The sequence below is a fragment of the Syngnathus leptorhynchus genome, chromosome 2 (assembly GCF_054491065.1).
Source record: "Syngnathus leptorhynchus isolate UIUO chromosome 2, UIUO_Slep, whole genome shotgun sequence".
NCBI classification, from domain to species: domain Eukaryota; kingdom Metazoa; phylum Chordata; class Actinopteri; order Syngnathiformes; family Syngnathidae; genus Syngnathus; species Syngnathus leptorhynchus.
The window spans coordinates 20,446,410-20,459,879 of record NC_141196.1 but is presented as its reverse complement, the minus strand read 5'-3'; the positions used below and the strand labels follow the sequence as shown (position 1 = coordinate 20,459,879).

The 13,470-nt window shown below is 39.3% G+C and overlaps 1 protein-coding gene across 1 annotated transcript in view; it reads right to left on the bottom strand.

Annotated features, from left to right (window-relative positions):
- tenm1 (teneurin transmembrane protein 1) overlaps nt 1–13,470 on the bottom strand; it is a 175,665-nt gene that overhangs the window by 39,252 nt on the left and 122,943 nt on the right. Inside the window, exon 21 of the mRNA XM_085905448.1 lies at nt 12,199–12,431. Within this exon, the coding sequence (XP_085761574.1) occupies nt 12,199–12,431 (233 nt within the window). The remainder of the gene's footprint in view (nt 1–12,198; nt 12,432–13,470) is intronic.

Sequence of the window (13,470 nt, the reverse complement as noted above, 5' to 3'; positions counted from 1 at the left end):
GCCAATCACTCTGAATCAAAACATTTTTTTTTTTCAAAAGTCCTTGTCAAAAAAGATCCGTTATAATGCCCCCAGTGGCATGGCAATACAATTTAATCTGATGAATGCCATAGAGAGGGGTTTTAGTAAGGCATCAGTGTTGATTACAGCTATTTGCCGAGAGTGTGCCACTGGAGATTACTGGGGAAACAGAGTGAAAGTGTGGATGGTGAAAAATTAAATGATGGGAGAATGCCTGCAGTAATTATAAAATATGTTATACATTAGATATTTTACAATGCACTGATAGTTCATAGCCTGTTTTAGCATATAGTAAAATCAAAATGAGGTGTGTGTGTGTCGTGAATACTGAGTGTGCTTTGACAACAGCGAGGTTAACAATGTCACCAGTGATGTTTTCTGTCTTCTTTGAACTCTTGCATTTTGATGGAAAAACAGCAGACACCCTGGAAGAGCAATTCTAAACATCCTTTGTCAGACTACCACCTGATAAAACAACGACCTGTGTGCAACACAATCACAAAGAAGATCTATCTAAAGGATATTATAATGAAGGAGATATACATTTATACATGACATTTCATCCATCTGGCTTACATGCACCCTCAAGCTTCACAAAACCATTAACAACCAATAAAAGATATTTACAAGCAATGAAGATTTTGTTGTGTTTATACCTGGGAATTGCATGAATTGTATTGGATGGCATAGGACAGTGTTTATTGTTCAACCAGTATTGCACACATTCGTTTACAACTCAGATGAATCAATGTCAAATCACAGGTTAGTGATTTACAAGTATTACTGTATATACAGATAATGAGCTGAATCACTTCACTGGTTCTTTTATCACAAACAAGATATTTTAGGTTGCATTACCTGACATGTTTCGGCTTGTATTTCTGCCTTCATCAGAGTGTCACTGGTGTGGTTGTATCAAAACACTCTGATGAAGGCCGAAGTACAAGCCGAAACATGTCAGGTAATGCTACCTAAAATATCTTGTTTGTGATAAAAGAACCAGTGAAGTGATTGACAAGTGAAAACAAAATGAACTTAGTACAACTAATAAGCTGAATGTTGCAAGATTGGTTCACGCTGTTGCCTCATAGCTTGAAGGACAAAGATCTCCATGAGATAAAATGATAGATGGTTATTGATGATGTGAAAATGTGTTCAAGATAAACAATATAAAACTTAGAATATGGAACCTTGCTCCTGGATAGGTTTGTTTCTTACACTGTCAATGACATGATAGGTTTTGGTGAAGTTTCGTCCTCACTTCACAAAAATAACAAGAACTATTAAAGGCCCTATCATTCGTTCCCTGATAGTGTTTTGAATGATAAAAAAAAATACAGACATATGCACCAATATATTTAAAATGGCATTTTTGTTATGAAAAATTCTGTTTCCGTCCAATATCTAAGTTGCCCATCCCCATAAATATTTGTCTGCTCTTTTAAATCCCTAAAAACTGAGTTTCAGATCATCATTACAGGACAAATTTCAAATAGCACCAACAGAATAGGAAATAGCAAATACGACATCTAAATGGTCCATAATTGCAGCTACTACTTTTTATTTCTTTTTTTGCAATTGCAATATTTCACAACATTGTGAAACAGCAGGTGCACTATAATTTCACAGTACCGTGCTGCTACCGCAATCGTCCGTCATTCTGCCCGCCTTGCCATATTCCTCTTCTCGGTGGGTGTTAATTACATGGCTTGAAATATTATTACAGCATCCAAATGATGCTAGCTATTGATTATGACCCACGGTGCCTTAATTTGTACAAAGTGACAAGTGTATGTTGACAGATGGACAGCACCACCTGCACTACCTTATTTTCTTCAAACAATAGTTTCTCTGTACTTTCAAAACTGCGTCCAGTTTTTGATTGTCATTGCCTTGTTGTTCTTGAGATCACAAACGTGTTGAGACTTATTCTGAAGTGCTTGGGCTGGTGGCAGCCAAATAGTGCTCTCAATTTTGCCTTTGTCGCAAGACGCAATGAATCAACAATTAGATAAAGTAGCTAAACATTTTCATGGGGCGCTATTTTCTTACATTATTATCATAATGATGGATATTAGATATTCATTAATGTTTTATTATAGCATATCCTTAGTTACAGCAGTTCTTATGTGCACATACCGCTGCGCTGTAGCAGAACAACTAAAGTTACTTTCACCGACTACTTTAAAGTGTGGACTTTAAAGATGTAAAGTGAAGCGATGCACCAAACGTGTGTAAACGTGCGATTACAGTACAATGGACAATAACTCCCATTTTTATGAAACACAACACAGAAAATAATTTTCCGAGTCAATTTTTTCCGTACAAGTTCACCACATGGGTGGCTGTTTATCTTTGGTGGATCTTTGGAGAGCAATCATAATTCATGCGACATCTCATTAACTATTCATCAAAGCTTTTTCAGAACAGACACCAACTTTGTAATTAAGCCTGAATCAAACATTGTAGCTTATCTAATTATCCTCGTCTATAAGTTTGTCAATGTATTAGCCTGCATGAATTAATTATTGAAATCTGCCATTTTGTAATGAGTAATTACTCCACATAAATGTATGGCAACTCCACAAAACTAGGGGTCTTTGAAATGGTTGCAATGTTTTGCACGTACGTAAACATTCTTGGTGAGTGAAACATACGCCTTGGCGGTAATTCTCTTCTTTCATAATAATAAAAAAGAGATTCGGCAATCACAAACGCAGTAGACAAACTCAATTATAAAAGCAATTGAAATGCTCTGGACTATAGAATGCTCCACAAAAAGCTGAGGGGGTTGGATCAGTGCAGTGTCTGCAGATTATTTCACACTGTTTGGAACATCAAACAAACACAGGGAGGTCTCACAAAAGAGCCTCTTTACCAAACACACTATCACAACAAGAGATGCTCTACAATGGTAGAAGAGAGGATATTAGCAGAGTGGGGAAATAAATGTTTTCATAACTAAAACGGTGGGGTAAAAATGTCGGCTGATTATAAAAAGCTTTCTTTTTTGTTGGGCAAAAAAAAGTTTCTGCTTAGAGTCAGAGACAACTAGAAAATCTTTCTTTGCAACCATTTAAGACTTTGCGTCCACATGTTGACAGTGAAGGTGCTCCTTTCGAGAAAGCATCTTGGTTCTAAAAGTGATAATGGCACCCAAGTGACATTTACTGTTTCTCTTGAACCATTCCTGTCACCACATTTGACCTCAATACAAAGTTACATCCAGCACCCTCCGCCCCAACACATGCAAGTGAAATTGGACTTTCAAGTAAACCTTGTCTGCCACCATCACGCTCCTTATTCATCGTTCTGTCAGTGTGTTTAAAGAATCAAGATAGCTTTCGACCCACACGGGCACAAGCTCACTATCGCCTTGATCGCAGCATCACCCGCGTACTCTGCGTGTGTGCGTGTGTGCGCGAGCGTGTGTTTGTGTCAGCGTGTGCGGCTATGTTGGGCACCCACCTCGAGAAAATGCAATTTATTTCCCGCCACATTGGCAAAGCTCCCCTCCTCCTGTCAGTTTGCCAGGCTCCCAGTGGAGGTTGACAGGCCAGCTGCCAGCATTGGCCATTTCAAATAGTTAAAGAGACACATGTGTCACATTCTCCATGATCATGCTGACATTGTCAAAGTGACATCCCTTTAACAAGACTACCCTAACTAACTCTGTGTCCATTCAGGGAAGGGAGTGGAGTTGAGTCCAGGGACTAAAAAGCCGGAGACTGTCCATCACAAAAAGGGGAAGCACACAGAGTAGCACCAACTTAACACCTTCGATGCAACTGACTTGGCTCCTGGCCTACAGCCATCTCTTATTGACAATGGGCTTCATTAGACACACAGTGTGCTTTGGTAATCTCTCACCACCGCCTTACTTCAGCTACAAAGTAGCTGTCGCTTTGCAAGCAGCTCTTTAATACTTCAGGTTGAGCTGTTCATTGCGTGGAATCCATTCAAATTCACTCACTCATAACCTGTATGATGGAATGAAGGACCTATACTTGACTCTCTTTCGACTAACGTCACTTTCAGTGCTCAAGGTCGTTTGGGAATTCCCAGTGAGAACATGTCCTCCAAAGTGAGAATGCATGGATTATTTAAAGAAACTCTGGGATCACAATGCACTACACTTAAAAGGAGTACACTGTATGGGTGTGTGTGTGAGTGAGTGTGTTTTTGTGTGCGATTCGCTTTAATATTTTTCCACCTCTGTCACAAACGCTCACATCAGCCATTGCAAATTCTCCAACTGAGAAATTCTGCAATAAATATACAAACACAATACGAACCACATCTTTTTCCTGTCGTGCATAAACTGCACACTGGCTTGGCAGGTCCTCAGTGGATCTGTGTGCAGCGGGTACTCTTTGATTGGCCCTCTGTTTTTGCCACTGGCAAATTCTTCTTCTCTGGACATGTTTTCTAAGAAACATGTAGTGGGCAATACTTCCTGTTGTGGCTGCTCAGCATTACATGTCTGTAGCACAAACAGCATTTTAAAAAATAATAATAAGGGAAAACAATACTGCAGTATATAACTATGTAGTATGACCTAATGGTGTCATTATTATCAAAAGGTATGCAGCTGTTTTCCTTCACTGTGTGATTAATTCATGAATGCATCATTAATGCAAGAATGTCTGGGGGCAATGGCAAAAGCTCGGTCAATGTGAAATGAAATGCAAGAGGAGGTTGTTAAAAACTGCGCACAAGCTTACACACACACCCCAAAAAATCTCGGAGCTAAAAAATAGAGCTAGGTTGATGAGATGCACTTGTTTTGCAAGGAACAATGATGCCAGTTGACCCAATAAAGGCTGCCACAGGGCTAATTTGTTATGCAGATGAAATGTTCTCTCTCCCTCTCTACTTCATTCACTTTTTTTCATTCACGATAGATTTTGATTCTTGATTGCATTTAGTCTCCCCTTTTTCTTCCCTTTCACTCTATCAATCGAATCCACTCACCCACTCTCTCTATCTTTCTCTGGCGTGTGAGACAATCAACGCACTATACCCTATGAGAGCCTGTTGTAGAATAACAATAGTATAAGCATTAGCACATTATAATAGAGAGTAGCTGCTTATAGCGTCAATATAGCCAGAGGGGATGTTGTAGCCTTTCTATAGTGACCCACAAATACATTTTGAGAAGGGACTGATGTAGAAAATATAGGGCTCGAATGATTTGTGTTGCACTTGCACAGAGAAACCTTGATAAATATACCCAATTGCACACATCGGCTCCTGTGTACTGGCAGCCTGTCGTTTTGATAGTGATGGACACACTTGCGAGAAGCACCAAATGTTTGATCCTGATTGGGACTATTCAGCGTGAGGGGTTATTCATTCAGCTAAGCTGCTTACTGTACAGTATCTCAACCCTCAGACAAGGTCGGCGCTGAACTTCGATCTTACGGTCTTTGGTGGGTGGCTGACAAAATGTGTGCCATCTGAAGCATTTATCACTTCTTGTAGACATTGTATTTCCTTTTGGTCTCATTAAATTCCCTTTCTTTGGAACATGGTGAAAAAAACTGGTAATTCTTCCGTTCACACTGAATATGTTTACTCTGGTGATGAGCCTAGCAGTGCAGATGGGTGAGAGATGAGGCCCACTGTGCATGCTTGTCTGTTTAAAGAAAACCAAGATGCAGACAATGAAGACAAAAAGACAGCAACAGAGGAGAAAGGGGTCAACGTGCAAGAGGGAGAATGAGGCAGCAGCATGTTAGCCACTGATAAGAAAGAGCATTAGTCTGCCCCCTGTGGGTCAGTAGGGGTGACAGCCTTTGCACTACTATGCAGATGCACGTGTGCACGGACACACTCACACTTGCTGGAGTAGAGTGTGCCCTTTCCCAACAAGTTAAGAACATTAAAATGTTAAAACTTATACAGTAAAAGACCAAATAAAAATATTGCATAACTTTTTTTGTTGTTTTTGTTTAAATTCGACTACATTGGTGTTTGTCAACTTTTTATTGAGTCAACATTTATTGAGTCATATATTACGTCAAGAACAAAAAACGCCACACCACTCTAGCATCAATTGCCTTCACATTTAAACTCCACTCACGGGATGGGTCGGAAGACCCATCCCCCATCCCGTGCATGCACATTTCAAACGTTCCAATCCAACATACCAGAAAATCACAAGACAATATAATACAGAAGTACAGAGAAAAAAACAGATTTGGGGGCGGCTAATAATAGATGCGTAAGTGTGATTCACTGGATCCTACGGCAGTAAAACATTTTTTTTTTTTTTTGCAATAAAGAATTTTTGGAGCAAGTAAAACTCGATAATTCCCCGCGGCACACCTGAGGATCTCTCACGGTCTGCATATTAAAGACAGATATGTTTAATTTTACATGCACACAGCTCTTATTCACTACAAATGAATCACCCTCTTGTGTTGTAAACTGAAAGAGTGCATAGATGTGGGCCACGGCTGTTGCGTCTCAAGGGAATTTGTCTCTTTCATGTAAAACAGAGGGATCCATTTTAAATGGAGCGAGGCCTTTTATTTGGCGTGCTAATTGACAGCATTGGCACATGTTGAGCCAACTCAAAACAATGCTCCAGATCTTGCATTCATAAAGTGTTTGAAGGCCATCTAATCTGTGCATTTTATAATATAATCTTGCACAGCAGTAGCATGCTCAATCGGGCTGCAGTTTGTTGGCCAAATCTAAATTATGGATTACTGTAACAACTGTTTGCAATGTTGTCACACGTGCCACAGCAATCCTACTGCAGCTATGTCAACACACGGATGATCCACTGATGGCGCATGGAAAATGTTTGACAGAGCGTAAAGAGAGAGGAAGCTGTTCATTAGGAGAAAAGCAAACCGGGGTGGGAGTCACATGACAAGATCAATGACATAGAATCACAGAGAACCATCTTGGAAAAAAATTAAACAGACAGATATTTCTCTGTGAAGTCTAACTTATTATCATTGGTTCAAAGCTGAAGGAAAGAGGAGTAGCGTGGGCTGTGGCAGATGACTAGGTACTGGGAGGCTTCGGGCAGAAACCTCCAGAGCCTTTCTAAGCTGGTTAGTCAGAGCGCTATGGCCACACAAAACTCTGTGAAGCGCAACGAGTCAAAGAGTATAAAATACCAGAGCATGAGGGAACGGGAGGGACGCAATTTTCTATTGCTGCATAAAGGAATGAAAACAGAATGTTCTGCAGCAAGCAAATATAATAATATAATAGTTTTCAGATCAGCGGTCAAATTATAGAAGGAATCTGCTCCAATCTTTTATTTGCACATCATGTTCTCAAAACTCATAGACCTGGCTTCAAAATATAAGCTACACTATATTGCAATCCTGTGACATTTGAAGCACAGGCAACTTTGTTTATTGTGCAATACATAAACTGACTGTCTGCACAGCAGGTTGATGGCTGACAGGGCCGTGTCTCTATCTCAACTGCCATATGTCAAGCCAAAAGGTGGCTGAGTGTGTGGGCGTGAATGAGGACAGTGATTATTTCTTCTTGGGAACATATACTTTCTTAAACATTACAATCCCAGCAGACCAAATTAGGGTCTCCTCTCATCTGATTGTCAAGGGAAAATGACCTTATTATGATCGTGTTTTCCCCGACTTGTCAATCCTGGCCTGCAAAAGTTGCTCTAACCTGAGGCAAAATGAGGAAACAAAAGTACTTTATGCTCAGAAGTCGAGCACTCAAAGAAGTCATTCTGTCTTCTCAAGCAAAACACTATGGGCTTATTTTATGCATTATAAGCACTATGTTTTGCAATTTCCCTATTGAGGGACGAATAAAGGTTATCTCATTGGATCAGGTTGCCTGAACAGAAACAAGAGGTAACGCACTATTTTAGTAGGCTTTTGATGACACTTCCAAATATTTTTTTTCTTTATCCCAACAGAAGACCTTGCTTCCAGTCAAGTGTCACACATTTAATTTTAATTTAATGATAACTCTCCATGTGAACAGATGCTGATTTTGTCCCATTACGTTAATGGGGTGTCCGCATTTCGGACACAAAAAATGGACAGATGCATTATTTTTTTTAAAGGACAGCAATTATAGTCGTGTTATTGTTTTCATGTATGTGTGTATAAATATTTAGTCTCAGATGGAGGACATACATCTGCATTGAAATGCACATGGTGAGGCACCCAATACGTTCCTCAAGGAAGGGGACCTATCTAATTTAATGATGCGCGTATTGGAGTATGTTAAGTTCCAATAAGAAGGAATTAAATCAAAACATTACATGAAATGCCAGGCTTGTTTAATTGTGTCAAAACTATTAACATGCATTTATGGAAAACCATGGGGATGGTCACCATTGAGAATCATGAACTTTCTAAATTAAAAGACTTGAGGGACTTTCACAACCAAGTCAAGCAGAACTTTGGTCCAAATTAATTTAAGAAAGAACTCTGTCTGAATTTATTTACAGAATATAAAGACTGCTCACCAGACAGTGCAGCCACAATATACAAACACTGGCACCACCTTTTGGCAACCTTTAAATGTGCTAATGTGCTTCCATGTAAGTAGTACAATATCCAGAGGTTTGGGCTGGACTCACATTAGTTCATTGAATAGTCCACAGAAAATAACTGCCTGTTAATGACAAGAGTGAACGGGGTAACAGAACAAAATGTGGGCTTTTTCACCCAAAAAACTTTCCTTGTAATAAAAATTCTGACTACAAGAAAGAAAACAGAACACATAATGCTAGATATCCTCAGCTGTTGTCCTTTTTTCTTTGTTCATAATTACTTCACTTGGTAAATTATTGAAATATACTTTCTTTTCGTAAGAAAGAGGTGAGTTTGTTTACTTGTTTAGTATGTTTCAGCCACTTCCTGTCCTTTGTTTAGGTTATGTTTACACCAATCCCACGGCCATGGCCGCCCCTGTTTCAGGCCACCAGGGGAAAAAAACGGCAGTTGTGAGACAACAATAGCATGTGCAAAAGGGACAGGCTGTGATTGCCTTGAATGAGCGGTGAGAGTTTAAGTCTAAAAAGAAAAATTGCTATTGCAGTCACTGCGTGAATGAGAAACTTAGTCGGCTGGAGAAACACAGAATGCACACAAATAAAAAAGATAATCCGTATTAAGGCATATACAAATTTGGAGGTGGTTTGTAATGGGACCAGAAGCTTAATTATTTATGCAATGCAACAACAAAGCTATGCCATTTATTTTAATTAAACAGTACAATAGAGAGAGAGGAGAGAGTGAGAAAGAGAGAGAGAGAGAGAGAGAGAGAGAGAGAGAGAGAGAGAGAGAGGAGAGGGAGAGACCGAGAGAGAGAGAGAGAGAGAGAGAGAGAGAGAGAGAGAGAGAGAGAGAGAGAGAGAGAGAGAGAGAGAGAGAGAGAGAGAGAGAGTGACAGTTTTGGAATTTAGAGTTACAATCTTTATTCTATATGAGATATGAAATTGTGAATTAGTTGCTGATAAAAATATAGAAAGATGACTTAATTCATGGGTGATCAAATATTTATTCAGTGGCGACTGGACCTCATAAGCTCTGCCAGACGGCCTTGAAAAAAATACAAGCAACATGTGGAACCCCCATTAGAATGTGGTGGGCTGGGAGATTATGAACAGGCATCCATGGTGTCTTGCTGGTTGAACTTTAGCACTGTTCTTGAGCCTTCGGGTCTTTATAGCACCGTCCTCCCCCCATCATTGATAGTTTGATAGAATAAGTTTAAAATAATTCAAAAAATGGCCAAAATACCATCGCACACTACCTTTTAGGTACTTGGCAGCCTCACGCATGTAAGGTGTTTAATTGTGGCCTAACCATGCTATAGTGTTAAATATCTGGGGTATTCATTGTCAGACTACATTGCCATGCTGTCATGCTGGCAGTCAACATGAATACAGCTATTGTCAAAATGATAATTAAAACAAAAAAATTGCATTAGATATTTTGCAGGAGAATTTTTCTTCATGAGATGATGACTTTGGCAAGCCTTCATCAGATCATTTTGACTTTTCCAAAGCCATAGTAGTATATGTATTGTCCTTGCTCAATTTTTTAAATTTTTGTTGCGTATACGGTTGGGATAAAATATCAATGCACATTTTTAGGATTTTACCTTTATACATGACCACACAATTAATTAAATCTTTATTATAATGTAAACGTCCCATGCACCTTTTTGATTGTAAAATTTAGAATGTATTGGTGAGGAATAACGGTAGACACCTAAAAACTTTACATGTCTTCAACAGTAGTTAGGAAAAAGACTAATATCACTCTGGCGCTGATGCAGCTTTCATTCAAAGGGTGTTACTCCAACCTCAATGCCTAAAGTCCTTATGGAATGTGAAGCCTCACTGCAGAGCCTTTTGAGGAATTGTAGCGTTAGCGATTCAAAGATAATAGTGATGGGTATAGGTATGCCTTTTACAAGCAAGGTACTGGTAGTTAAACCAATCCTATTATAGAACAAATGTGGCACAAGCGGATGCCAATACAAGTGAGCAAGTTAAAGTGTACCCGTGGAAGTTGCACATTGAGGTCTTGCTGGGAAAGGGAACAATAATGTAAGGTTTGATCAATATCTATGGTAACTGTTTTTGTGTCTGGTTTTGTATTTGCCAAAATAATCTCCATCGCTACTGTTAATAGACGGCGCCATGTTGGAATGAGTGACGTCATGTCATTGACAGGGCTGTACTATTGAGTGGATAGATAGATTGCTTGCCTATGGATGGAAAGCGTTTGTTTTTTTTCACTTGGTGATTTTAATATTTTAACTAGGTGACTTTAATAAGCTACCATATGAGAGAAAGTCCACTGTACGCCAGGTAGGCTGCAGAGCAACCACCATCAGATGTTGACCAAACTTGAAAGTACTCAATGTGTGATATTTAGTGGTACACTTCAAGCTACTGTACTGGATTGTATCACATATTTCTGTAAAAAATCGTTATAATACCAACATAACGAGTATCTGACACCCAGGACATGGAATATAATTGCTTTTTTTTTTTCCAGATGCTATTTTTCTTTTCAGAATGGTATTGAACCATCAATGAAAGGTATTTAGCCCTCTTCTGAGAGAAATGTTTCTTATAATAAAAATAGTCCTTTCAGTGCTACACTTGATGTTATGTGAATGATGTGCACCCAACAATGAATGCTTCATATAGTTTTAGCTTGATTCAAGAGGGCCGACTGCTGGAGATGCAAATGGATGTTTTTACCAACACACAGGACGATCTTTAAACCAGTAATGCAGTATACTATATGCATGAAAGCATCCATTCAAAGTGCCATTGAATAAGCAATGTAGATAATCACACAAACGATGTGTTGTCGTCAACACATAACCAGCAAAACATAACATGAATATTTGTATAATGTTTAGAGTTGAGATAATTACAACACACCTAAACATTGTTTATTACAAATCACAGTACAATTCATAAAATAGAAGCTATCTTTATCCTTGACTAATCATCTTAATATAGTCTTTGCAATCAGTTACTGAAAATGCAAAGCGATGTTTGACTTTTTGTGTAAACAGCGCAATCATGAAACAAAACATTGTTCTTTCATATTTGAAACCACTCAGATCTTTTTCCCACAATGCAAATGACAAACAATTTTTGTCACATTAATAGTCCAAATGTAAGATAATATCAGCATTTGGTTGTGAAGGGTTTTTCTCTATACAGTATGTGCACTGTGATTACGTGATGGCCATCATTAAGAGTGCATTCCGCCTTTGGTCATTGTTCGGATAGATTCCACCTTCCCGAGTAGTATAGATAATGGATGGTTGGCTGGATGGAGGTCATGACTCTTTATGGGTAACATAGCGCTTCCGCACTAAACTCATACAACCATGCCTTAATTGACATTGTTTTCACAGTCATGCTAGAACACAAAACAAACTTGCTAAACTTCAAAAAACAGAATTGTGTGTACTCCAGTTGCTCCGGTAGCTTCAAGTCAGCTTCACTAACCAAGATGCTAATGAAAGATCTAGATTGTAGTTCCTCAGAAAAGAGTTAAATGCAGAAAATAGAATGCGCTGTTGCATTGTTCACCTTTAACCTTGACCTTGACGTATATTTGTCTATGCAGTGCAACAAAAATAACCAGTCAATTAATAAAAAAAACGTTTACAGTGACAGGGTCTTACCTCGAGGGTTATTGAGTGCAGCTTCGGTGGCCTTCCTGCCCTCTCCACAGTGGGTCTGGTCAAAAGGCAAACACTGCTCCCCAGTCCCAGCTACCACCTCCAAGTTGCGTGATGGATCTTTCGGCTGACCGAGGTTCCTCACTCTGTACACTCTGCGACTGCTGGTGTCCGACACATAAAGAACTTCTCCCATTGGGTCCATGGCTAAGTAGTATTTATGGGCCGGGCTGGTGCTATTGAGGAGAGGTCAGCAGTGAGCAATGTTATAAAAGTGCAACACTTTTACTGAGTACATTCAAGTCCGCAATTACTCATTGTATGAGTAAATGTTGATTTAGTCATGTAGTTTTAAAGCAGCAAACATTTGAAAGTGGCACGTTTGTAATACATTTGAATATTTTAATTTTACAAGCAAGAATTTTTTTTAAAAGAGACTTAGCGAAGGACGACAGTGGTTCTAAAGTTAGCACCATTCTAATTGTCTGCATGGTGGAGGGGAGAGGGCAAAGACAAATTGCCATGTCATGCCTGTATGAAACTGTAAATTCTATAGTTTTAAATTTTATAGTTTTTTCCATACATACACATCTATCTACCTACCTACCTACCTACCTACCTACCTACCTACCTACCTACCTACCTACCTACCTACCTACCTACCTACCTACCTACCTACCTACCTACCTACCTACCTACCTACCTACCTACCTACCAAAGTACAACATTTAAACCTTTGTTTAAATGTTGTACTTTGTAATTACAAATATAGGCTATATACCATAGCTATACAAGCAACAATTTATTGAAACAACACAATGGGCTTCTTATTATGTAACTATTATTATTTTTGAATACATACTTATAATATAGGCAAAGTTTAGTTTGGGATGCTTGCTTGGCCCTCAGCATGCATTCCAGTTTCTCATGTGGTACCTTTGCAAATTTAATTCAATAGCCTTCTTTAAACACACTGGCACCATGGGATAATGCTAAATGGACTGCACTTATATAGCGCTTTTATCTACACCACATGGTGCCCAGAGCGCTTTACAATGCCTCACATTCACCCATACCAATGGTAGGCTTCTGCTACGCAAGGCGCTGCCAGGTTCACACTGGGAGCAAATTGGGGTTCAGTGTGTTGCTCAAGGACACTTTGACATGGTCACCAGGGTTGAGGATCGACCCCGTAACCTTAGAGTTGAGAGGTAAACACTCTACCACAGAGCCACACTGCCCCAATCAGTCACAACAATGGTGAGAAACAGCTTT